The 20,042-nt window shown below is 41.6% G+C and overlaps 2 protein-coding genes across 2 annotated transcripts; both read right to left on the minus strand.

Annotated features, from left to right (window-relative positions):
- Positions 1 to 5,316: 5,316 nt before the first annotated feature.
- Positions 5,317 to 7,361, minus strand: LOC135485856 (synaptonemal complex protein 3-like). Its single transcript, XM_064768173.1, has 7 exons — positions 7,238 to 7,361; positions 6,918 to 7,048; positions 6,601 to 6,695; positions 6,201 to 6,300; positions 5,881 to 5,939; positions 5,583 to 5,727; positions 5,317 to 5,405 (listed from the first exon to the last, which is right to left on the minus strand). The coding sequence occupies exons 2-7, from the start codon at positions 6,993 to 6,995 to the stop codon at positions 5,352 to 5,354; spliced, it is 531 nt and encodes a 176-aa protein (XP_064624243.1). The 5' UTR covers positions 6,996 to 7,048; positions 7,238 to 7,361; the 3' UTR covers positions 5,317 to 5,351.
- Positions 7,362 to 8,592: 1,231 nt separating this feature from the next.
- On the minus strand, positions 8,593 to 14,795 carry LOC135485984 (microtubule-associated protein futsch-like). The gene is made up of 11 exons (XM_064768423.1): positions 14,594 to 14,795; positions 14,326 to 14,435; positions 13,918 to 14,098; positions 11,824 to 13,667; positions 10,696 to 10,817; positions 10,371 to 10,440; positions 9,990 to 10,013; positions 9,732 to 9,755; positions 9,530 to 9,591; positions 9,169 to 9,313; positions 8,593 to 8,925 (listed from the first exon to the last, which is right to left on the minus strand). Exons 1-11 carry the CDS (start codon positions 14,793 to 14,795, stop codon positions 8,593 to 8,595), a joined length of 3,117 nt encoding a protein of 1,038 aa, XP_064624493.1.
- Between the last annotated feature and the right edge of the window lie 5,247 nt (positions 14,796 to 20,042).

Genomic DNA, 20,042 nt, shown 5'->3' on the forward strand with positions numbered 1-20,042 from the left:
TCGGTCTTTCACAGCTTGCGACTGGTGTAGCAGGATCAATAGCTCCCTGTCTTTCAAACACTGCGGCTGGTTTAGGTGGAGGAACACCTACCTTTGAGAACTTTGTCCCCAGTCGATCGCAACCTGTAGCAGGTGACATATGATGGTTTGTGCCATGTCTCTCACAACCAGTGACACATGAAGCAGCTCCTGTCTTCTAAAGCTGTGGCTGGTTTTGCAGTTCCCTGTCTCTAATAACCGGTGGCTGATGAAACAGGCGGTATGAACCAAAGTCTTTCGATCACAAACGGGGTGTATAGGCCCTTGCCTTTCTCCACTACCAAGACAGTGAGCACCAGGGACCTTTGATTGTAAATAAGAGGAGCTAGGAGCAGCAGCAGCAGCTCGATGCTCCTATCACCGTTTGTCAGATGGTGGGGGACCATGGTGGTCCACCTGATTCATCTCGTAACCTTCAGTGGGCCACCCATTCTTGCTGTCTTTGGCACCGCGTCTTTCACAACCGGTGCCTGGTGGAAAAAATCTAGGTTTCCAGTCCCCTGTCTTTCCCATATAGCGACTAGTGTAGCAGGAAGAATGGTCCCTGTCTTTCACAACCAAAAGAAATATTCGCCTGTCTTTAAGAAACATGTCCGCTGTAGCCGGGGAAATTGTGCCCTGTCAGTCAGTCACACAGTCCGACCGGTTTAGGTGGAGGAACACCTCCCATTCACAACTTGGGGGACTGTCGATCACAACCTGTAGCCGGTGACGCATGATGTATAGCACCATGGCTCACACAACCAGTGGCAAGTGAAACTGCCCCTGTCTTCACAAGCTGTGGCTTGTTTAGTAGGGGATTCACTTCCCTCTCACAACTTGTGGCTGATGAAACAGACGGTATAACCAAAGTCGTTCGATCACAATCGGGGTGTTAAGTCCCTTGTCTTTCACAACAACCCAGACAGCAGGCATCAGGGGCCTCGACTGTGGTTGCAAATAAGAGGAGCTAACGGCAGCAGCGCGCAGCTCGGGGACCATTTTTACCGCTGGTCAGATGGTGTGGGTCCAGTTCATCCCGTAGCCGTCAGTAGGCCACCCATTCTTGTGGTCTAGGATCCTGTGTTTATCGTCGTCCAAAGCTAGTTCACAACCTGCGGCTGATGTAGCAGGATGAATAGTTGTCAGCCTATTTCACCACTTGCGGCTGGTTTCGCAGGAGTAATACTCCCCTGTCGTTTACAATTCAATTGGTCCCTGTCTCTCTCAACTGCAGTTGGGTGACGCTGACGTTATAGTCTCATGTCTTTTACGATTCGTGACTCGTACTGCAGTTGGGTGACGCTGACGTTATAGTCTCATGTCTTTTACGATTCGTGACTCGTGTAGCAGGAGGAAATAATGCCCTGACTTTTCTCTCGCTGGCTGGTCCCCGGTCTCTTTCACCCTGTATCTGGTCAAGCAAGCTGCAGTCGCAAACATGCAGTTCAGACACATAAACTGGACATCTTGGATGGCTTACCATGAGCTAAATTAGTCACAACCGGTTCAAATCCATGGAGCGGACATCCACCAGCAACATGTTGTGAGAGACAGAGGACTATACCTCCTGAAAACACCAGCAACATAATGTGAGAGACCAGGGAGTATAACTGTACCGTCTCGAACCACAGGTTGTAAAAAACAGGGGGTCAATTAACTTGTTAGTGACAGGGGTATCTTCCACCTGCTACAGCCGTCATTGGTTGTGAAAGAACTGGGATATCATATTTCCTGCGTCAGCTACATAATGTGAACGATATTGGAACAAGTTGTGAGAGACAGGAGCTGCACTTCAGTATTCGTTTCGTTGTATGAGTTGCTGGCAGGTAGCAGCACTATAGGTTTGCGCATGGCAGAATGATGAATAAAACCTCTATCATATTTCTCTTATAAAATCCATCGTCATCGCATTCGTCTGTCGCAATCAAGATATAGTTAAGACTGTATAATAAAGTCAGCATATCAAAGAAGACATTATGTTGTTACATAAAGTCAGGACTACTAGTATTCTCCTGCTACAACAGTCCGCAGAGCAGGGGACTAAACCTCCTGTTACACCAGTCACCAGTTGTGAACGACGGAGGACCAAGTACTGCCACACCGACCGGTCAATGTGAAGGACAAGGGACTAAAGGTTGTGAAATACTGTGGTTTATACCTCCTGCTACAGCAGTCACAGGTTGTTAAGACAGCGGCTGCTTCACATGTGCCTCTGGTTGTGACTGACGAGGTAATTTGCATCATGTGTCACCAGCTACAGGGTGCGACGGGACCAAGTTATAAAATATAGGTGTTCCTTCCTCCTGCTCCATCAGCCGTCATGTCTGATATGGCACCAGTCGTCGGTGGACAGGGGACCGAATTGTGAAGGATGGTTGTTCCTCCTGCTACATCAGCCGCAATGCGTGAAAGACAGGGCCTTGGTTGTTAACGACAGGAAATATTTCTTCTGCTAGCTACACCAGCAATAGGCTGTGAAAGACAGATACCACTTTTCGGCTACACCTGTCGCATGTTATGAAGGCCGGGGACTAGAAAGCGGTACTATTTCCTCTTGCTACACCAGGCACCGGTTGTGAAAGACAGCACAGGGTAGCCTACAGACGGCTACAGGATGAATCGGCCAACGACCAACGTTGGTTATGGTCCTCGAGCGGCTGCTGGCCCTGGTTCTTTCATTTGCAACCAGAGGCCCACTGGAAGCGGCTTCTGTAGCAGGAGGAATAGCCACAGACTTTCCCAAAACATGGCTTCTGTCACAGGAGGACATAAGCCCGTCTTTCGCAACTACTGACTTGTGTAGCAGGAGGAATAGCCCCCTGTTGTCGTTCACAACCTGTGGTGGACAGGGACATAGTTGGTATGTCTTCCAAGATGTCTGGTTTGGGTCTGAACGAGTTGTGACCACTTCTGCATCTCCCAAGGTGTCCCGTTTATGGGTCTGAACTGCATGGATGTGACTGCTGCCTGTGGTATGAGGGACAGAGGGCTATACCTCTAACTTTCCCAGATACAGGTTGAAAGAAACAGGGGACCATACTATGAAAGATTCCGCCTGCTACGACAGCCAAACGTTGTGCAGCCACAGGCTGTGAAAGACAGGGAACTATACCTCCCGCTAAACCAGCCACTGATTGTGAACGTCATGGCAGGAGACACAGTTGTGAAACCTGCTGCACCAGCCGCTTGTTGTGAAGGGAAGGGACTATACCGCCGGTTGTGAAAGATTGAGGTTTACCACCTGCTGCACCAGCCATAGGTTGTGAGAGATAGGGGACTATACCTCATTCTACACTAGCCACAGCTAATGAGCGACGGGGGCTATAGCCTCATCAACTATAGGTTGTGAGAGACAGGGGACCAATTTCTCCAATTTCTCCAGTGACACCAGCCGAAAGTTGTGAAATACTGACAACTGCATCAGCCACAGGTTGTGAGAGAGAGGAAACACGTTTACGACCACGACTGGGGACTATTCCTCCTGCTACACAAGCCACACCTTTGTAAAGACAGGGGACTATATTCTCCTGTGACACAAGCCACAATTCGGACTACACCTCCTGCTACACCAGCTACTGGTTGTGCCTTCAAGGAAGTGAAAGACTGTGGTTCCTCCTGCTTCATCACCCACAGGTTGTGAGAGACAGGGAACTGAACCACCTGCTACACCAGCCATAGGTTGACAAGGGAAGCTTCACGTGTCACTGGTTGTAAAAGACAAGGTACTATAACTATGCCTCACCAGCTACAAGTTGTTATCGACATCGGACTATCCATATGTTGCAAGATATGACGTGTTCCTCCTACTACACCAGCTGCAGTGTGAGAACGACTAGGGATTTATTCCTGCGGCTGCACCAGCCATGGTCTTTAAGGATAGGGGAATATTTATTCTGCTACACCTGTTACAGGTTGTGAAAGACAGGGACCATTCTCCCTGCTACACCGACGTGTCGCAAGTTGTGAAAGGCCGGGGTCTAGTCCTCCTGCTACACCAGGCACCGGTTGTGAAAGACACGGGATCCTAGACTGTATAATGGGATACGGTATGAATCGGTGGACTGCTACGAGCATCTTTAGTCGTCGAGCTGCTGCTGCCCTAAGCTCCAGAGGCCCACTGATGCTTGCTGTCTGGGTTGTTGTGAAAGACAAGGGACTATGCCCTGGTTGTGAAAGACTGACTTTTATACCTTCTGCGTCACGAGGAACAGGTTGTGAGAGACAGGGAACTGAACCTCCTGCTACACCAGGCACGGGTGTCACTCAGCTACTTGGTTACTTGTGGAGACTGTGCCAATGGTTGTGAGAAACCACTTTTTTACATCATGCGTCACCATGATACAGGGTGTGAGATGGCAGGAGGAACAGTTGCCAGTATTCACAACCCCTGTGGCTGGCCATGGTTTGGTGTCTTTGACAACGTAATTGGTCCTCCGTCTCCTACAGCATTTAGTTGGCGACACCCGTGGCTGGTGTAGCAGGAGGTATTAGTCCCCCATCTCAGTCTCACAGCCATGATCTTTGCAACCAGTAGTGGTATAGTCATAATATCATGTAAGAAGAAATGTTTTCTTTGATATGCTGGCTTCATCATAGCGACCAGACAACATCTTGATTGCGACGCAAAACTGAGATGACGATGGATTTTATTACAGCAATATGGTCGAAATTCTGTTCATCCAATGAAAATGTGTAGTGCTGCTACCTGCCAACAACTAAAAAAACTAAACGAATAGCCCCGCTGTCTTTCAAAACCGGTGTAACAGGAAAAATAGTCTCCTGTCTTTCACAGCCTGCGGACTGATGGAAGAGGTATAGTTGACACAAGGAATTAATCTCAGTTTTTTGCACATTTTGGCTGGTGCTGGTGCTGGTGAAGCAGTCGGCAATTGCAATTGGCATGCTTCTCATTTCATGTGGATATTAGCTTCAAGGAAATGCACAGACAATATAAGAATAACAAGCAACAACTGGGAGTGTTTTATTGGGTAGAAAATTTGACACAACATTCCAGATTAGAATAAGATAACAATTACAATCAAGAATATGTTTTCTTTCATGTATAAAACCATCAAAAAGAAAACAGTAATAAAGCTTTTACAAAACCACCAAAATATGACAAGTTAAAGATGTATCAACTCGGAGAGTCAGTTACTAATTCCGCAAGTTTTTACTCTTAGCCTGCCAAACACGTTCTGGAATAATTTAATTGTATACATAATCTTATGTACAAAAATGTATTTTATTCTGAATTTTTCATAACAAACATACTCAAAAGTCAAACACATACATATTCAGACAACTAAATCTCGAAATCTTGAACCCTGGAATTACTGGAACATCATCTGCAGTGTACGCCTTACATTCATCATCTCTTCCTTTTGCTGCAAGACAAGAAGACAGGATATGATCTATGCTTCAAGCTTTAAAAGCAAGAATTTCATCACTTTCAGCAGCACTGGCTTGGTATGGTTATGTCTGAAAAGTTTGACAATACCATCCGGCCACGGACATGTACTGGCAGGCCGGGGTTCCCACCAATCATAATCAATTTTACTCACTGATTGCATCAAGATCTTCTTCTGCATAGTTTGTAGCTCTTTACGCAGAATCTCTCGGACGTTCTGCTGTTGGTCTGCTTGGTTATTCTCTAATTGTCTCTGCTCACCATCAAAGTTGAGGTGCTTTCTCTTGAGATTTTTTATTCTGATATAGAAATCCACCAAGGAAAAGAATTAGACAATAACATAAAGATTCCAAAATCATTTTGAAGATGAATTTGCTATTCTTTCTAAAACTATAGCAACACTATTTTTACACCATGTTTACAACCAGTATAAGATGCATGGACATGCTCACCTTTGCTCCTGAGAAAGTCTGCAAGTCTGAAGAGTATTCAAATGCGACTTCAAGAATTCCTGAAATAAAGGGACATTTTTTAGTTAAAACTCCTCTCTTGCTCTTATTCACATGTACTACATGAATCTAAGACATGACTTTGCTGCCTGTGGAACCTAGCTTTAAGCTTTCCGGCAACACTTTCACGGACAAAGACATTTATTACTTGATAATCTGACTGAAATGAAGCATGCATCAAATACTTCTCTGGAACTTTCCCAGCGCCACCAGTCATTTGGAGTTGCGTGGAGAAGAGGATGTCGTCTATCATTTATACTTACCACAGACTTATTCTCCGCATGTTTGAGATTATCAATGTCCTTCTCCAGCTCAGTGAGCTCCAGTAAGATTCCTTCAGTGAAGCTATCAAGCATTCTTTGTCTAAAAGAACAGAAATCTAATATCAATGTCAAGGAACAAAATGGGAACCATACGAGTAGGATTTTTTTGCCCCTCAAAATAGTCCTAGTTACCTAGGGCCAGGCTACGGTTGACACTAGTATGGTTGATAAAGGTGGCATAGAGGTTCCTAACAGAACAGTTTGTAAGTAACAGACAAAATAGTTTCCTATATCAGCTTGCCAATTACTTGAGGCAATTAGAAATGAGGTGGCACAGTGGAATTGGAAGAGTGTAAAACTCCCTTTAATTCTCAGCATGTTTACCAATCAGCACACTTACCGAGATGTTTGCTGATGGTTCCAGAATTTGTCAACTTGCTTGTGTGCAGATTTGAGAGTATTCTTTGAGAACTGGTCTAATTTTTCCTTTCGTGACTGTAAGATAAACCGGCTAGACATAAAGATACAATCAGACATTGATTCCATGAATAATTTTCTTGTGTTTCCTAACATATTTTTTTCTACAAATGTCATGAAGCCACCAATTGATTTGACAACGCTCACATTCAAATATTGCAAATACACCTTAAAAAGTACTTGAAAACCCCAACATGAATTATTGCAGTGGTTGGTTAAGGAACTAAGTCATTTACTTACAGAATATTTCTTCTGGAACTCGGCTCCAAAAGATTTTATGACAGCTGGGATTGCCTGAAGACTGTTATTGCCATCCATGGGCAGAGAGTCAGTGGAGGAGACCACTTCATCCAGACCTGCATCGTCCTCATCTGAAAGGCAAATGGATATCACATGAGAACAAAATTGGCGATAATTGCAAGAAAACATTGACAGGGCCGACAAAAATTAAATCAAAAGCCAGGGAAGCACTATCATCTACTTTCTTGTGAAAGAATTCACAGAAACTGCAACTTTTCTTTACTAGCTGAACTACCTCTATATGTACCACCAAAACATACCATCAGTTTTGAAGAGTTTTCTTGGCTGATAAAAGCTGACTTGGACGGTCTCCCCTTCAGTATAATTAACGGTGGATGCCTGTGATGAAGCATCATCCTCTTCCTCTTCTTCATCATCTCCATCTTTGCTGTCATCATCATATTCTTCGTCAGATACGTGATGCAGGTTAAGGAATTATTTGATAACAAATTTAGTTTCCGAGGGTGACCTTAATAGAGAGGTTCTACTGTATATAGCTAAAAGGATATTGGATGATTTCTTTTGATGCCCCTCTTCTGTTGCCTGGTGGATGATGATGGACCAGACTTGGGCATATTAAATGGAAGCGGTGAAGGTTCATCAAAGTCTAGCTCTGGGCCGTCATCACTGAGATCAGTCTGAAGAGAGAAATATTTTACATGTGGGCCCTGAGGCACCCACAATATGGCAATCAACTAGCTGGCTTTTACAACCAACTGGCTGCACTGGAACAAGGTCCTGCTTGCCTTGAACCTACTACCCTTCCGTTCATGCGGCTGACGTCTGAATCACTAGCAAATCAAGATCATCAATACGTTACAAACTTTCACTGCGTCAAAGACTTTGTTCTTTTTTATTGCTTTCCTGCAAGTCATATCAATTCAATGCATGCATACCTCTACCTCAACCTCCCTAGTTGGTTGTGTCCTGGGAGTCTTGATGTTTGATATATGGCTGTAGCGGCTGCCACCACTGAGGACCTCAATCCCCTCCCGACTTTCAACATCTTCCTCTGACGAGTCGGAGTCCCTCATTTTGATCTACATCATGACAGGCAAAGAATTGGATTAAAATAGTTAAGAATTGTGCCAACAAGGGTCTGCCTTTTCAGGACACAGTAAGGAGGTGTAATGTTTTAAGAAATCAATTTGGAATAAGGTAATGGGTAAAATGGTAACCTTCTCTATAGAATATCACAAATGCTGTTTTGTCTTGGAGTTCCAATGGTAGGCCCAGGCGCTGCAGTAGGTGATTCTGATGAATGAAATACGAGACAGTCACTCGGTCACTGTAAAATTTATCTGAACCAATGACTAAACAAGACTGTCAACTTTTTGGGCTCGAGTAACACTTACAATAACTGGCGATAGTTGACAAGGCATGGTCATGATGTCATTCTCTACAGGAGCTGAACGAAATTCTTCAATGGAATCTTTATCGCCTTGAGAATAAATACGACAAGCCATGATTAAGAAAGAACAGGCAGGAAATTGATGAGGCTGAGTACAATTTGTTGACCCTAAAATGGATTTTTTTTGTTGTTAAAACTGCAAATGGCATCAGGAGCCTATATTCTTCCTTGCTTTACCTCGTTTATAGAGTGTAAGTTAAGAGACTACCCACCTTCCATCCTAGCAGCTGACCTCGGTGTAACAGGGGTGACCATCATCTCCAGAGGCTTGAACTGTTTACCCTTACCATATCTGGGTGTTCGTACATTGTAGATGTCAGCATGTTTAGGTGATGCCGGTGTATCATTCTCGATTAGTAACGGCTCTAATGGAGTGTAAACTACCTCTGTAGGAAAATTAGGCTCGTACAACCTGGGCTTGGCCGGTACGGGAGACTTGGATCTTTTCTCATGCCCATTCCTTTGCCTTTTCTCCAGTTGTTTCCCACCTGCAGATTTCTTCTGACCTCTTTTGCCTTTTCCCTTTGGTTCATTTTCCTGGAACAGAGTTAGAACATGAAGACTGGGGGCTACAACTGTGAATGGAAGATGTCAGGGAGGCAATCAAGGTGTTCACTCGAGCCACCCTCCTATCACCTGACACGCCCCTGAAATGTCTTCCTTACACTGACTGCAGCCTTTCTTCATGAGGTTATCGGTACATTTAAGGTGTGCCCTTTTCAACAAAACTGCTTCGAGTGCCCTTTGACATGGAATCGATAGTAAAGTAACAATGCTCACTTTTTCTGATTCTTCATCAAAGAATAGACTATGTCCTGGCTGCAGCTTGCCCCTTTTGGCCGGTTTCTTTCCCTGACCGTATGTTTTGGTCGGTTTTTTCTTCTCCTGTTTCCTGTTGGTGCTGCTGAGCCAGCTGACTTCACTCCTGAAGCAGAAACATATAATGACACTGTAAACAATGAAATGTTCTCAATAACTGTTCAGGAAAACAATCTTTGGTGACATAGCGTATTTCAATTATACTACAAATCTATCACTTTTATTAATGGTACTTTGGTTGTGGGCTGTGTTTTCTATCCAAATTTCCATAATGGCATCTGATTATTTTTTTATTGCGAACCATACAATGGATATCACTTACTGGGTATCAGTTTTGTCTGAAAAAACATTTCTTTTCATCTTCTTGGGGTTATTGGTTATCACCTGAAATGGAAAAATTTATTATCAAACATAGTTTCGTCCAGGTACATCAGAAATTAGATATAGATTGGCAGGCCTATGACCAATTCAGTGAAAACTAACGCAGTTTGAAAATTAGAAGAAAAGCAATGATAATCACATACCTGATCATCGGGAGTATAAAGAGCCTGGAATTGAATATAAAGATTTCAATGGTTTCATGTGAGCACAACAATACTGCAGGAAAGCAGGGGGGTCACCTTTGTGAAGGAGGTGTTTGTTTTGTCAACTATCGCAAAAAGAGGGGGGACGCAACCGAGGTCTCCCTGCATTTATAGTATAATAACAGTTGAGTATAAAGGTCGGTGGATATTCTTTGCACCTAAAAGCAACATGTGATGAGAATTTATTAACAACAGTACCTGATTATCTCGTCTGAACAAATTCTGAAAAAATGGATTGAAAAGATTTGTTACAACTAAATTCAATATATTCTCCCAATGCTTGAAACCGTAGACGTTTTTGATTTTGAAGAGTTTTAAAAACTGTTCATCCTCTAAAGTTATAGGCATAAATGGCATGCATTCAACCCATAGCAGCAGCAGCATGCGGACTGATTTGAGTTACTTCCTTCAAGTTTCAACAATTTCAGTGACACAGTGACAATCAGAGAGGTCTATTCAGGTATATAAACTTCAAAAGGATGACTTTACTAACAATATATTTGAAGACAGACACTTTGTCAGATAGGCCTACAATACATATAACTATACTTCTTTGATGCCCCAAACAGTTTCACTTACAAATTTCTTTCCACTAGCTCTTGATGATGATTTTGGTCCAAATGATGTCATACTGCCAATATCAGACTCACTGCAGTAGAACAAATAATTGTTGAAGGAGGAATAGCTGAGCGCATTCTCACTAAGCTATGATCGTAGCTTAATATCATTAGTTTCAGAGATGACGCTATTTTAACCTATAACTTACTTACAACTTATTTGGCCATTCAAAACTCCCAATTTTTAAAGCACTATTTAAACCTCAGACACTCGTCAGCCAAGGAGCCACTGAAAGATGAAATTTTGTTTCTCACTGGACATGCCCTTTTAAAGGAAATGACTTCACCTTTCAGAAGCTTCCTTATAGTTGATTTTCTTCCTGCTCCGTCTCCTCTCAGCTGCTGCTGTCTTCTCTCTGGAACTGGAGGGGTAGCTAGCAGGCCCACAGCTGGTAAGTGTAAGGAGACTCTACAAAAAAGAGAAAATGATCAGCTCGAGACAGCCCATGCAGGTACCAAGGATTTTTTTGACATTTACCACTATATTTTTGGCCTGCAGGGCAGAACTACCCACCAAAGAACATCCGATGGTAAAACAATATTGTGGGATGTCGTTTGTCCAATCTAACCTACAGATGACATGGACAAGCCGTCCGGACATTCACTTGAAATCATCTCCAACTGATTTGATAAGAATATTGAGCGTGTCAGAAGCTAATTTCTCACATGCTCAAATCAAGTAAAACTGTTACTAACACCACAAAGTGCTATCATGACAAAAACTCCAGTTGCTGTAGTCGATCATCAAAAAGTTCATTGTACTTGTCGCAGCTTTTGCAAGCCCTAAAACCAAAACTGTGGCAATTAGGTTACCCCTCGTAGGCTGGAGACAATGTGGAGATGTTTTCAACTGTTTGTGTCCCCAGGATGCCCCTATCTCTCTAGGAAGGGGATGTTACCTGCTTCTCTCTAGGCAGTCCCTTTATAAAATGTGAGCGGAGGCGTAAGGCATAAATGGTAGAGTTCCAAAATACGATCACCTGTGAAGCTCTGTTTTCATATTTTTATCGTCTTTCTTGAAACGGAACAAAGACAGATACAGAGAGACCACAGATTTCCAAAACCGCAAGGAATCAACACCGTGTTATCTTTTTGAAGCGTTTTTATTGAACAAGATGTTGAAGTACTCATCATGGGGAGAGAGAAAATAATAGCATCTTTGGACATTGTTTGAATAAGAAAAACATCTTGCGCTGCACAGATGGTGCAATAATGTTCAACTCCTCCTTCATTTTAGCGTAAGAAAACATAAAAAACACAATGGAATGGAATGAAGATCAGTCGAACAATCAGTTAAACATGCAGTTTCAATCACTTAAAGATATAACCAAGTTTCTAACATTTTTACACACACTAAATATACCTATGATATTACTGATCTGTATAACTTTGATGTCTATGGTGCCACAGCTTACCTCAGCCTTACTATCATAATGCAGCAATGCACCTCCCAACTCCTCATCGTCTGAAGAATCATCTCTGACACTAGCTAGGTCATAATCGGGCCTCGATCTCTGGCTCTGGCTCAGCTCAGCCTCTTCCTTCTCCTTCTTCTTTGGTCCAGTATCCTTGATCTTCTTCTTGATCTTAGCAATAGTATTCTGAAAAGCATTACTGCTGTCAACATCAGGAGACAACATCTCTGTTTCTCTTTTCTTGCTCCTTGACCGGTTGCGACTTGTATCATTCTCAACCGACAGGGACAAAGGGGCAGGAAATTCCCAATCCTCACATTCCTTGTCTTTCTTGCTCCTAGATCTACTTGTATTTTTCTCAGCAGTCGGGAATGAAACAGATGGGAATTCCCAATCTTCATCATCATCATCTGCCCTCTTTGATTTCTTCTGCACAGATTTTTTGTCTTGTCTAGCCTTTTTGACAGCTTCAGTTTCCTTTTTCTTTCCGTGTCTGGAAGAATCATTATCAAAAGGCCCAAGTTCCTCATCCTCCTCATCAGCAATACTTTTCTTTTTCAATGATTTTCTACGTTTTTCAACCTCTGGCACCTTGTCAGCAGAAGGCACTGATTCAACTTGTTCCTCTTCACTCGTTAAACTATTGCCTTTTCTCTGATCCTTCTTGACTTTGTCTGATGGATATTCGATCACGACCACATCCTTCTCTGCCTTCTGCTTGTGTGGTCCTTTCTGTCTTTTATCCACCTTTGTTCCAGTTGTTGCTGGGAACTCATACGTCAGTGTCTCTTCCTTCTCACTGAGAGGACTCTGGCTACTGTTCCTATCTCTCGGCTTCTTGAACTCCAGATAGTTGATAAAGTTCATTCCCGGCTTCTGTGGCTTCTTCCCTTTCCCTTTCTTCTCAGGCTTAGCTTTGGTCTTCGTCTCCTTTCCATTTGATTCGAACACAAACTTGCTTCCATCACCCTGACTAGAATTCATTCGCTCCCTGGCACGAGCCTTAAAAAACTTTGGCACTTTTTCAGGAGCATTTTTCTTCCCTGAAATCCTCTCTATCCTGGCAATAAACTCATCTTGAGAATCATTTAAACGCTCATCTTTCTGACTAGAATTGTCCTCATCACTCTGACTACTAAAACCAAACTCGCTGTACATTTTCTTCATCTTTGAAACATTTGCGTTGCACTTCCTGTCACTATTTCTCTTCTCCAAAGGCTTTTTGAAAGTTGTCGTCAGATTGAACCCTTGGCTGGAACTGACGTGTGAATCCATCACAACTTCCACAACATCTTCATCTTCACTCTTGTCTCGAGCAGATTTTGGCGAATCTCTTTTCGACCCAGCACTTTTCCCCTCCTTTCCTTTGTCACCCTTCACATTTTTCTGTTTCCGTGATTGCGTTGATGTTGGATCCTCCATATCACAGTCGCTGTCAATCTCTTTATAATCCCTTGGGGAGGACCTTGTAGAACGTCTTGTTGATCTGTTACCTACATCATCTTTGCAGCCTCCTGTCTCGGCTTTCTTTGGTGGTGATCGTGTCGGTTTTATATCAATAATTTCGCAGTCGCTGTCCGACTCCCGGCTTTCTTTTGGTGAAGACTTTGCAGAACGCTTCTTTGATCTGCTTGCTCGCTGCTTTTTTGGTTTTATCGCTTCCTTCCTTTCCTCCTCTTCTTCATCTCCATCGATGTCTGCTGTATCAATCACATCTGTTGCCTTGATGTTCTTGGAACATGTCCGCTGTCTGTTCTTTTTGTCAGGAGGGCTGATTATTGGACTTTCTAAATTCGGTGACTTGTCTTGAGGAACATCCTCATCAGTGTTATCATCATTATTCTCTGAAATTAATCAAAGGGTGAAAGTTGTTTAGACATGTGAGAAGGAAACAGAGAAAACGTGGGAGACTTATAATATCATGGCTCTGTGACAATTTTTTATTTTTTTAAATTTTCTGTTGCAGTGGTCAAATAACAGTCGGATCAGAGTCCTTCATTACCAAGCTGCATGGAAAGAGATTCCATAGTTATATATAGTTCTAACCACAACCTGAAGGCCAGCCGGAAAAGGTCCCTTTAATCATGAACCCACCTGGTATAGAAGTAAGATGTGTCTTCTGTGAATTGGTAGGAGTTGTGACCGTTTTGCTGAACTTGCTGCAGCTTTCTTCTGTGACAGTACTCAAGGCAGGGCTCTCTGCAACCTTTGGAGCTGTCTTGGGATAATCAGTGAAGTTTCCATTTTGATGGAGCAAGGCTTTCAGGTCATTTAGCTGTGTTTGAGAAGAGAGGGATGTAGAATGTCATTCCTATAAGAGCGGTTACTGCCATGAACTTTCGTAAATCTTTATCAAATGAGTTATCAATCCACACATCTAGCATACACGCCAGGAATAGGAAATTTTAACATACTGTACTCTTCATCTATGAAATTGTTAATCTATCTTTAATTCTTACTTTCTGCTAACATAATTCAACCTTGAATAGAAAATTCACTTACCATGACTTTCTTCTGCTCCAGTGCAGTTTGTTTAGCATCCGTGAAGTCAGTGGTGAAGTGTTGTGACTCTGGTACAATTTCAATATCGCTGTGATGTCCAACTGCTGCTTCTGCAATAGTCATGAGAGAAAAATTGTCTTCACCCATCTCGTGAGAGATAAATAAAAACAATGTCTTCCTTCCAGTGATGATGCTCTCTTTTCCCTGTAAGGCACTCATCAATTTGATATCCTCTAAACAATAGACAGCATCAGATATGAAAGCTTACTGATTTGTTCCATCTGTTGCTCAAGTTGTCTTTTCATCTCATTACATGGCTCATCTGCTTTGCTCCGTAACTTCCACCCAACAGGACTGGCAGACAACTTTCTAGTGACCGGTTTGGGATCAGGCAGTGCTTTCACCACTGATTTCCCCCCATTTGTACTAGTCTGAGAACGCCTCGTTGATCTTCCCGTGTTCGGTTGCATGGTGTCATTATCCCCAGAATCATTTGTGGGATGGGTTGGGACCATGATTAGTGGTGTCTTCACTTTCTTCATGGTTTTCTCCTTCTTGGTTGGAGTTTTTGGAGTAGAACCACCTGAGATATTGAAGACAAAAACATGACTGCTGTTTCCTGGCAAGGCCAGTTATAGCGGCAGTGGGAAGCTGCATTCACTGTGTATTTCTCTGCAAATAGATCCACTAAGAAGGGCATAGGAAGTTTTCATCATTGTCAGTGTTATAATGATAACATTCCAGTATAACCCAAGTTAGAGATTTAGTTTTTCTTCAGCTCTTTTTAACAAATTAAATAAACTTCTGGATTCATAAACAAGTTAATGGAATCAAAGTTAAGAGTCAGATATCAAACGATTTATAAATTAACTTATCACAAAAAGTTTTCACTTTGATTTTTTCCACAAGGCAACGCCCTGTGTGGTCGACATAATATCCCTCTAATGAGATGCAATCGATTGTAAATGTGCTCCAAATTGGGGACAAATGTCTCATGCCTGAAGCTGACCATGAGAATGAGCGTCAAGGTGGGCAGCGGTCCTCACAATATGACTCACTTAGGGCTGAACCAATGAGAGGTAAGTTTTAGAATGGTAATTTTGTCATATCAATTTAAATGCTTCAAAGGCTAGTAGATCTCAAACAATTTTATCAGGCATCACATTTCGGCCATGCAACATTAGATTAAATTTGTTTACCCTGGCCTTGCAACTTGAATGCCATTTTTTCAACCGGCACTGCCCTTCGGTTAAATGATGTTATCTATGAAATGCAGCCATAATTGAATCAAACAAAAGTGAAATTTAACTATGAGTTGTATCTGTGTATCAGAAGGATCATATTCCTACATTTTAGGACTTGAAAGGGGAAGTTACCGAGAAGCTAAAACATGCCATTTAGTCGATTTTGTCCCCTACCAAGGGCTGAAATTATGACAAACAAACTATGACACTCTTCACACCCGAAATCATTCTAATAATCTTACCACATTCTGTAGCCTTTTGTGGACTCTCCTTTGAACGTTTCGAGCAATTAGGCTCCATGGCCTTCTTACACAAAGGCATGGTCGTAACACTCATTTTGACTTTATGAGATGTTGGTTTATCTGATGAAGTTGCTGGGGTCGGATTCTGAGGGGATGATGGAGAGCATGATTTATTGATGGTCGTTCTGGTTGGAGTTGACATCAGTTGGCAAGGTACAGACATTTTCCTTCTTACACCATGGGGTTTAGTGCTGGCTTCAGACCTTTGGCTGCTTGCCACACAGTCCTGAAATCAGGAACACCAAAAACCATAAATGGATGTTTAACAGCAGGACGAGTTTCATTGTAGTACTTCTAAGTTCTTGAGAAATAAATTGATATTGGGAACGGATCCATATCCATCATTCACTGACAATTTTTGCTACCTTTGGATGTAGAAACTTGTCATCTCTCTCAGAATTGTGCACACTGTGTTGTGAGAATTGGCTCTCTGGGATGCTCTCAGGCTCAACAGTCTCATCATCAGCATACTGAGGAGAAAAATAAAGAAAAAACTTTCAAATTCAAAAATGCTATGATATTGAAATGGTGCAATAATTCCGGACTGAAAATGAAATTAGAAGGGTATAACAACCACACTCACATCATTGATCTTTTCCACTGCAACAGGGTTAATGGCCGTGGATACCTTGGCTTGCGGCACAACCTTTCCCCTGTCTTCCCTTGAGGAGATGACTTCCATCCAATCCTCCACACTGTACCTCTTGTCAAAGTGACACACCATCTTGTTACTCAGGTTCTTGGGGCCAAAGCTGATGATCTGATGACCAGGCACTGTTAGGGCGATCTCAACTCTCTTGTGGTTTGACTCTGAAAGGAATCATTAAAATTTATAAATTAGACAGTGCGTCATATCAGCTGCTGATCCCTGGATGATTTCTAAAGCACAGCATTGTGTCATGATGGGTGGTCAATCGTAAGCATATGTATTTAGTCACGAGAATGGTTCAGAGAAAGACATTTTATCGATGACTTGATGGCTCACCTTCTATTTCAAAGCTTCTGATCTTTTCCTTTGAAATAGAGACAGTTTCCCAAAATCCCTCCTCCTCCTACAAAAGCAGAAAATGATGCAGACATTTAATCTTACAATTCGATTCAAATCAGTTAATCAAAGTCAAAAGTCATTAACCTCACTCTCAGGTAATTAAAATACAGAGTTTAGTGAACAACTTCATTTTAGTTTAATCTACCCGCAATAAATCTTCCAGGCAATTTAACATTCATATCAACATCAGCTGGAAATTCATTCGGTACTTTTTGACAAACTCGGAGAAAATGTGACTTCAAAAGACACCCCACGGTTAGCACACTCTCCTCATTATGTGAACTGACCCAGCAAGAAGGATTCAATCAAATTTTATTACCAGAGGACTTCTGTTTGCCAAAATAATGCAGGAACACCAACTGTGGATGTCGGATTTCTTTAAGAGAAGCTGCAGGAGGAACATCTATGCTAAATGAAGAGGTGATCAAAATGGCTAAGAAGATAGGGGCTCCTCTACTAAAAGTCAATCATTTCATGTTTTATTGTTTGGCCTAACTTTCGATTTTATGAGGAAAGTTAGTTTCTGACCCACAATTCTTGGCATTTCAGGTTAAATATCAACATGTCAGTGTTGTACCTGGCTTTCTGTGGGCTCCTGATTACAAAACAAGGTGATTCTTTGACTCCCTAGGTTGAAGTCAACCAAGAATTGGCTGTAGAGTGGATCATCGGGTTTCTTCAGCTCATAGTCACCGATAAAGGCCGACTTGCAGGGACAGGAGACAACTCTGGAAAAATTAAAAATATGATGAAGTGGATGAAATCACACAATTTTTTCTGCGTTCCCTCATGACTGCAAAACAAAAATGCGTGCAAACGATCTGTCATGATGAAATCTCGAAGTAATTCTATTAACAGTATTACAACAGATGTTGTAAAAAATGGTACTTCTCATGAATTGCTTCTGACAAATAAGCCATCAAGCATGTCAAGACGAATATGAGGTCTTGCTTTTTCCAATCCATGACATAAAAAAACAGCTGTCTTTTGTGGGCTTAACAAGATGATGACCACGTTGATTAACTCACCTTTGTGGTAATGAAGAATTAAGGACATTCAGGAATATCCGGCAATCCTGAAAAGATTAAAAAGAACATCTGAATTTTTTTGCGACCATTGTTAAAAAATACGGCGCATAGTTTCAGACAGTTGGCACATCTTAGGAAACCTCCCCATTCCTTTGCTCTTCATGCATTCTCTCAAAGACACTCCATGATTCCTTTGTGAAAAGTAGAATGGCCAGGGCTTTGATTTATTTGATTACACACAGGAACTAAGGAAGGGGGTATTACAAGGACAAAATGATATCATTTGATTATCTGATTACCAACCTCCATATCTGATATAGCGGCAAACAAAATTCAAAGGATTTCACACTCTTGGGAGAGGGTATAATTAAGATCAAGAATGGGAATGACTTCATCCTTTTACGGTGCACACTGCACCGCTAGAAATCTTTGCGTGTGACGTTTACAATCCTACGAGTCATGCAACAGAATAGCAGGGGATCGTGCAATATTGGCCTTCTGAACTACAAGGGAATCCTCCATTATTATCTAAGTGCACGTGCAGGATGCTTGAGCTGAAACCCGGCAGTAACCTTCAATTTGTTAAGGTAAGACTTATCTGCTGATAACACACCTACCACTGAGTGGTACAGACTGACAATCCACTGTTCAAGATCACATCAGATAATCATACCCCACCGCAAAAATACCTTTTATCTTTATTGATGGGTCCTGTCGCGCAAAAAAACATCTGCCTACACAAAACATCTTTTGTCTAATTTCAACCCAATAAAATCACAAAAGGTGAGAAAATTTAATTCAAATCTTCAAGAGTTGAGTGAATATAACTGCTAATTAGCAAACAGTAGAACATTGTCCTCTTAAAAAAGGATGTGATTACACAGCCAGCATCTGAGCAACAAGTTTTTTAAAAGATTTTTTTCAAACAGCCATTTTAAATCGCTGAAGAAAAAATATAATTAGAGATGTTAAATCGTTCTCAACTGGAGATTTGCAAAGTAATTGCATCTCTACAGTTAGATACAAAGACTAGTCATCCCCCATGAGACCAAATTTGGTGAAATATTTTTTTGTCTCTGCTTGAAACTGGTAATTGCATGTCTTCAATTTAAATGTTCAACATGATAATATCTATTTTTGAAAATGCAGGTGTTGGAGCCAGACAACAATCATACACTTGCTGAGCAGCAATAAATTATTTTCTAACATTTTTTCCTGGGTATATCATATTAAACACAAATTTTCCTAAATGAAAAACAACTTTTCCTAAATGAGGGTTCATTTTAAACAAGCTCATTAGATGGCAAAACTAATAACAGGGTGCAGTGAAATCAAAAGAAAAAAGTGAAACTGACCTAAAGAGGAAAGTAACAATACATTTTGTGATTTTCACAATGTGGGCAATCTCTTTTCAAGGTGACAAAGCAAAGGCACAATACAAAACTGGAGTCAATCGCAAAAGAATCTGTGCCTTTTGGCTAATTTAGGAACAGAACAATTTTGAACTATTATCCTGTTAAGTTAAAGTTAACCAGTGCATAATCGGTAGCTTATGGCTAAGCCATCTGCAACTGATTGTAGACCTTTAATTTTCATTTAAAAAATTCATATTTGATTTATCGGTTTCTGGCGTGTTTTTTAAATTTCAATAACCCCTTACAATGGACTACATAGTACCTTCCAGACAGCCTAATTCCCTTTTCAGGAACAATAACAGGTTCCAAGGACAAAATATTGCATACTGATCCTAATCTGTTGAATAAATATGAAAATGAATGCTTTCTTTGTTCAAAGTCATGTTAAATTTATAAAGGTGAATAAATAATCTTTATAAGTTGACGTTAAAATGACTGCAACAGAAACTGTACAAATATCATTTCAGTTGTGCTTGGTGTACGGATGACAGGTATTTTCTGTGCCCTGTATTTTTGCAGACCAATGCAAAAAAGTGAGGACTGGAAGAAAACCTGTGCATTGGGAAATTACAAAGATTCTGCCATTAAAAAAAGACTGTTTTACACTAGTCACAAAACCATGAAACTTTATTAAGGGTGAAAACAGTAGTACAGTACTTGAAAAGACCTACTCACCGTTT

This window comes from Lineus longissimus, chromosome 4, assembly GCF_910592395.1.
Source record: "Lineus longissimus chromosome 4, tnLinLong1.2, whole genome shotgun sequence".
In the NCBI taxonomy this organism is placed as follows: domain Eukaryota; kingdom Metazoa; phylum Nemertea; class Pilidiophora; order Heteronemertea; family Lineidae; genus Lineus; species Lineus longissimus.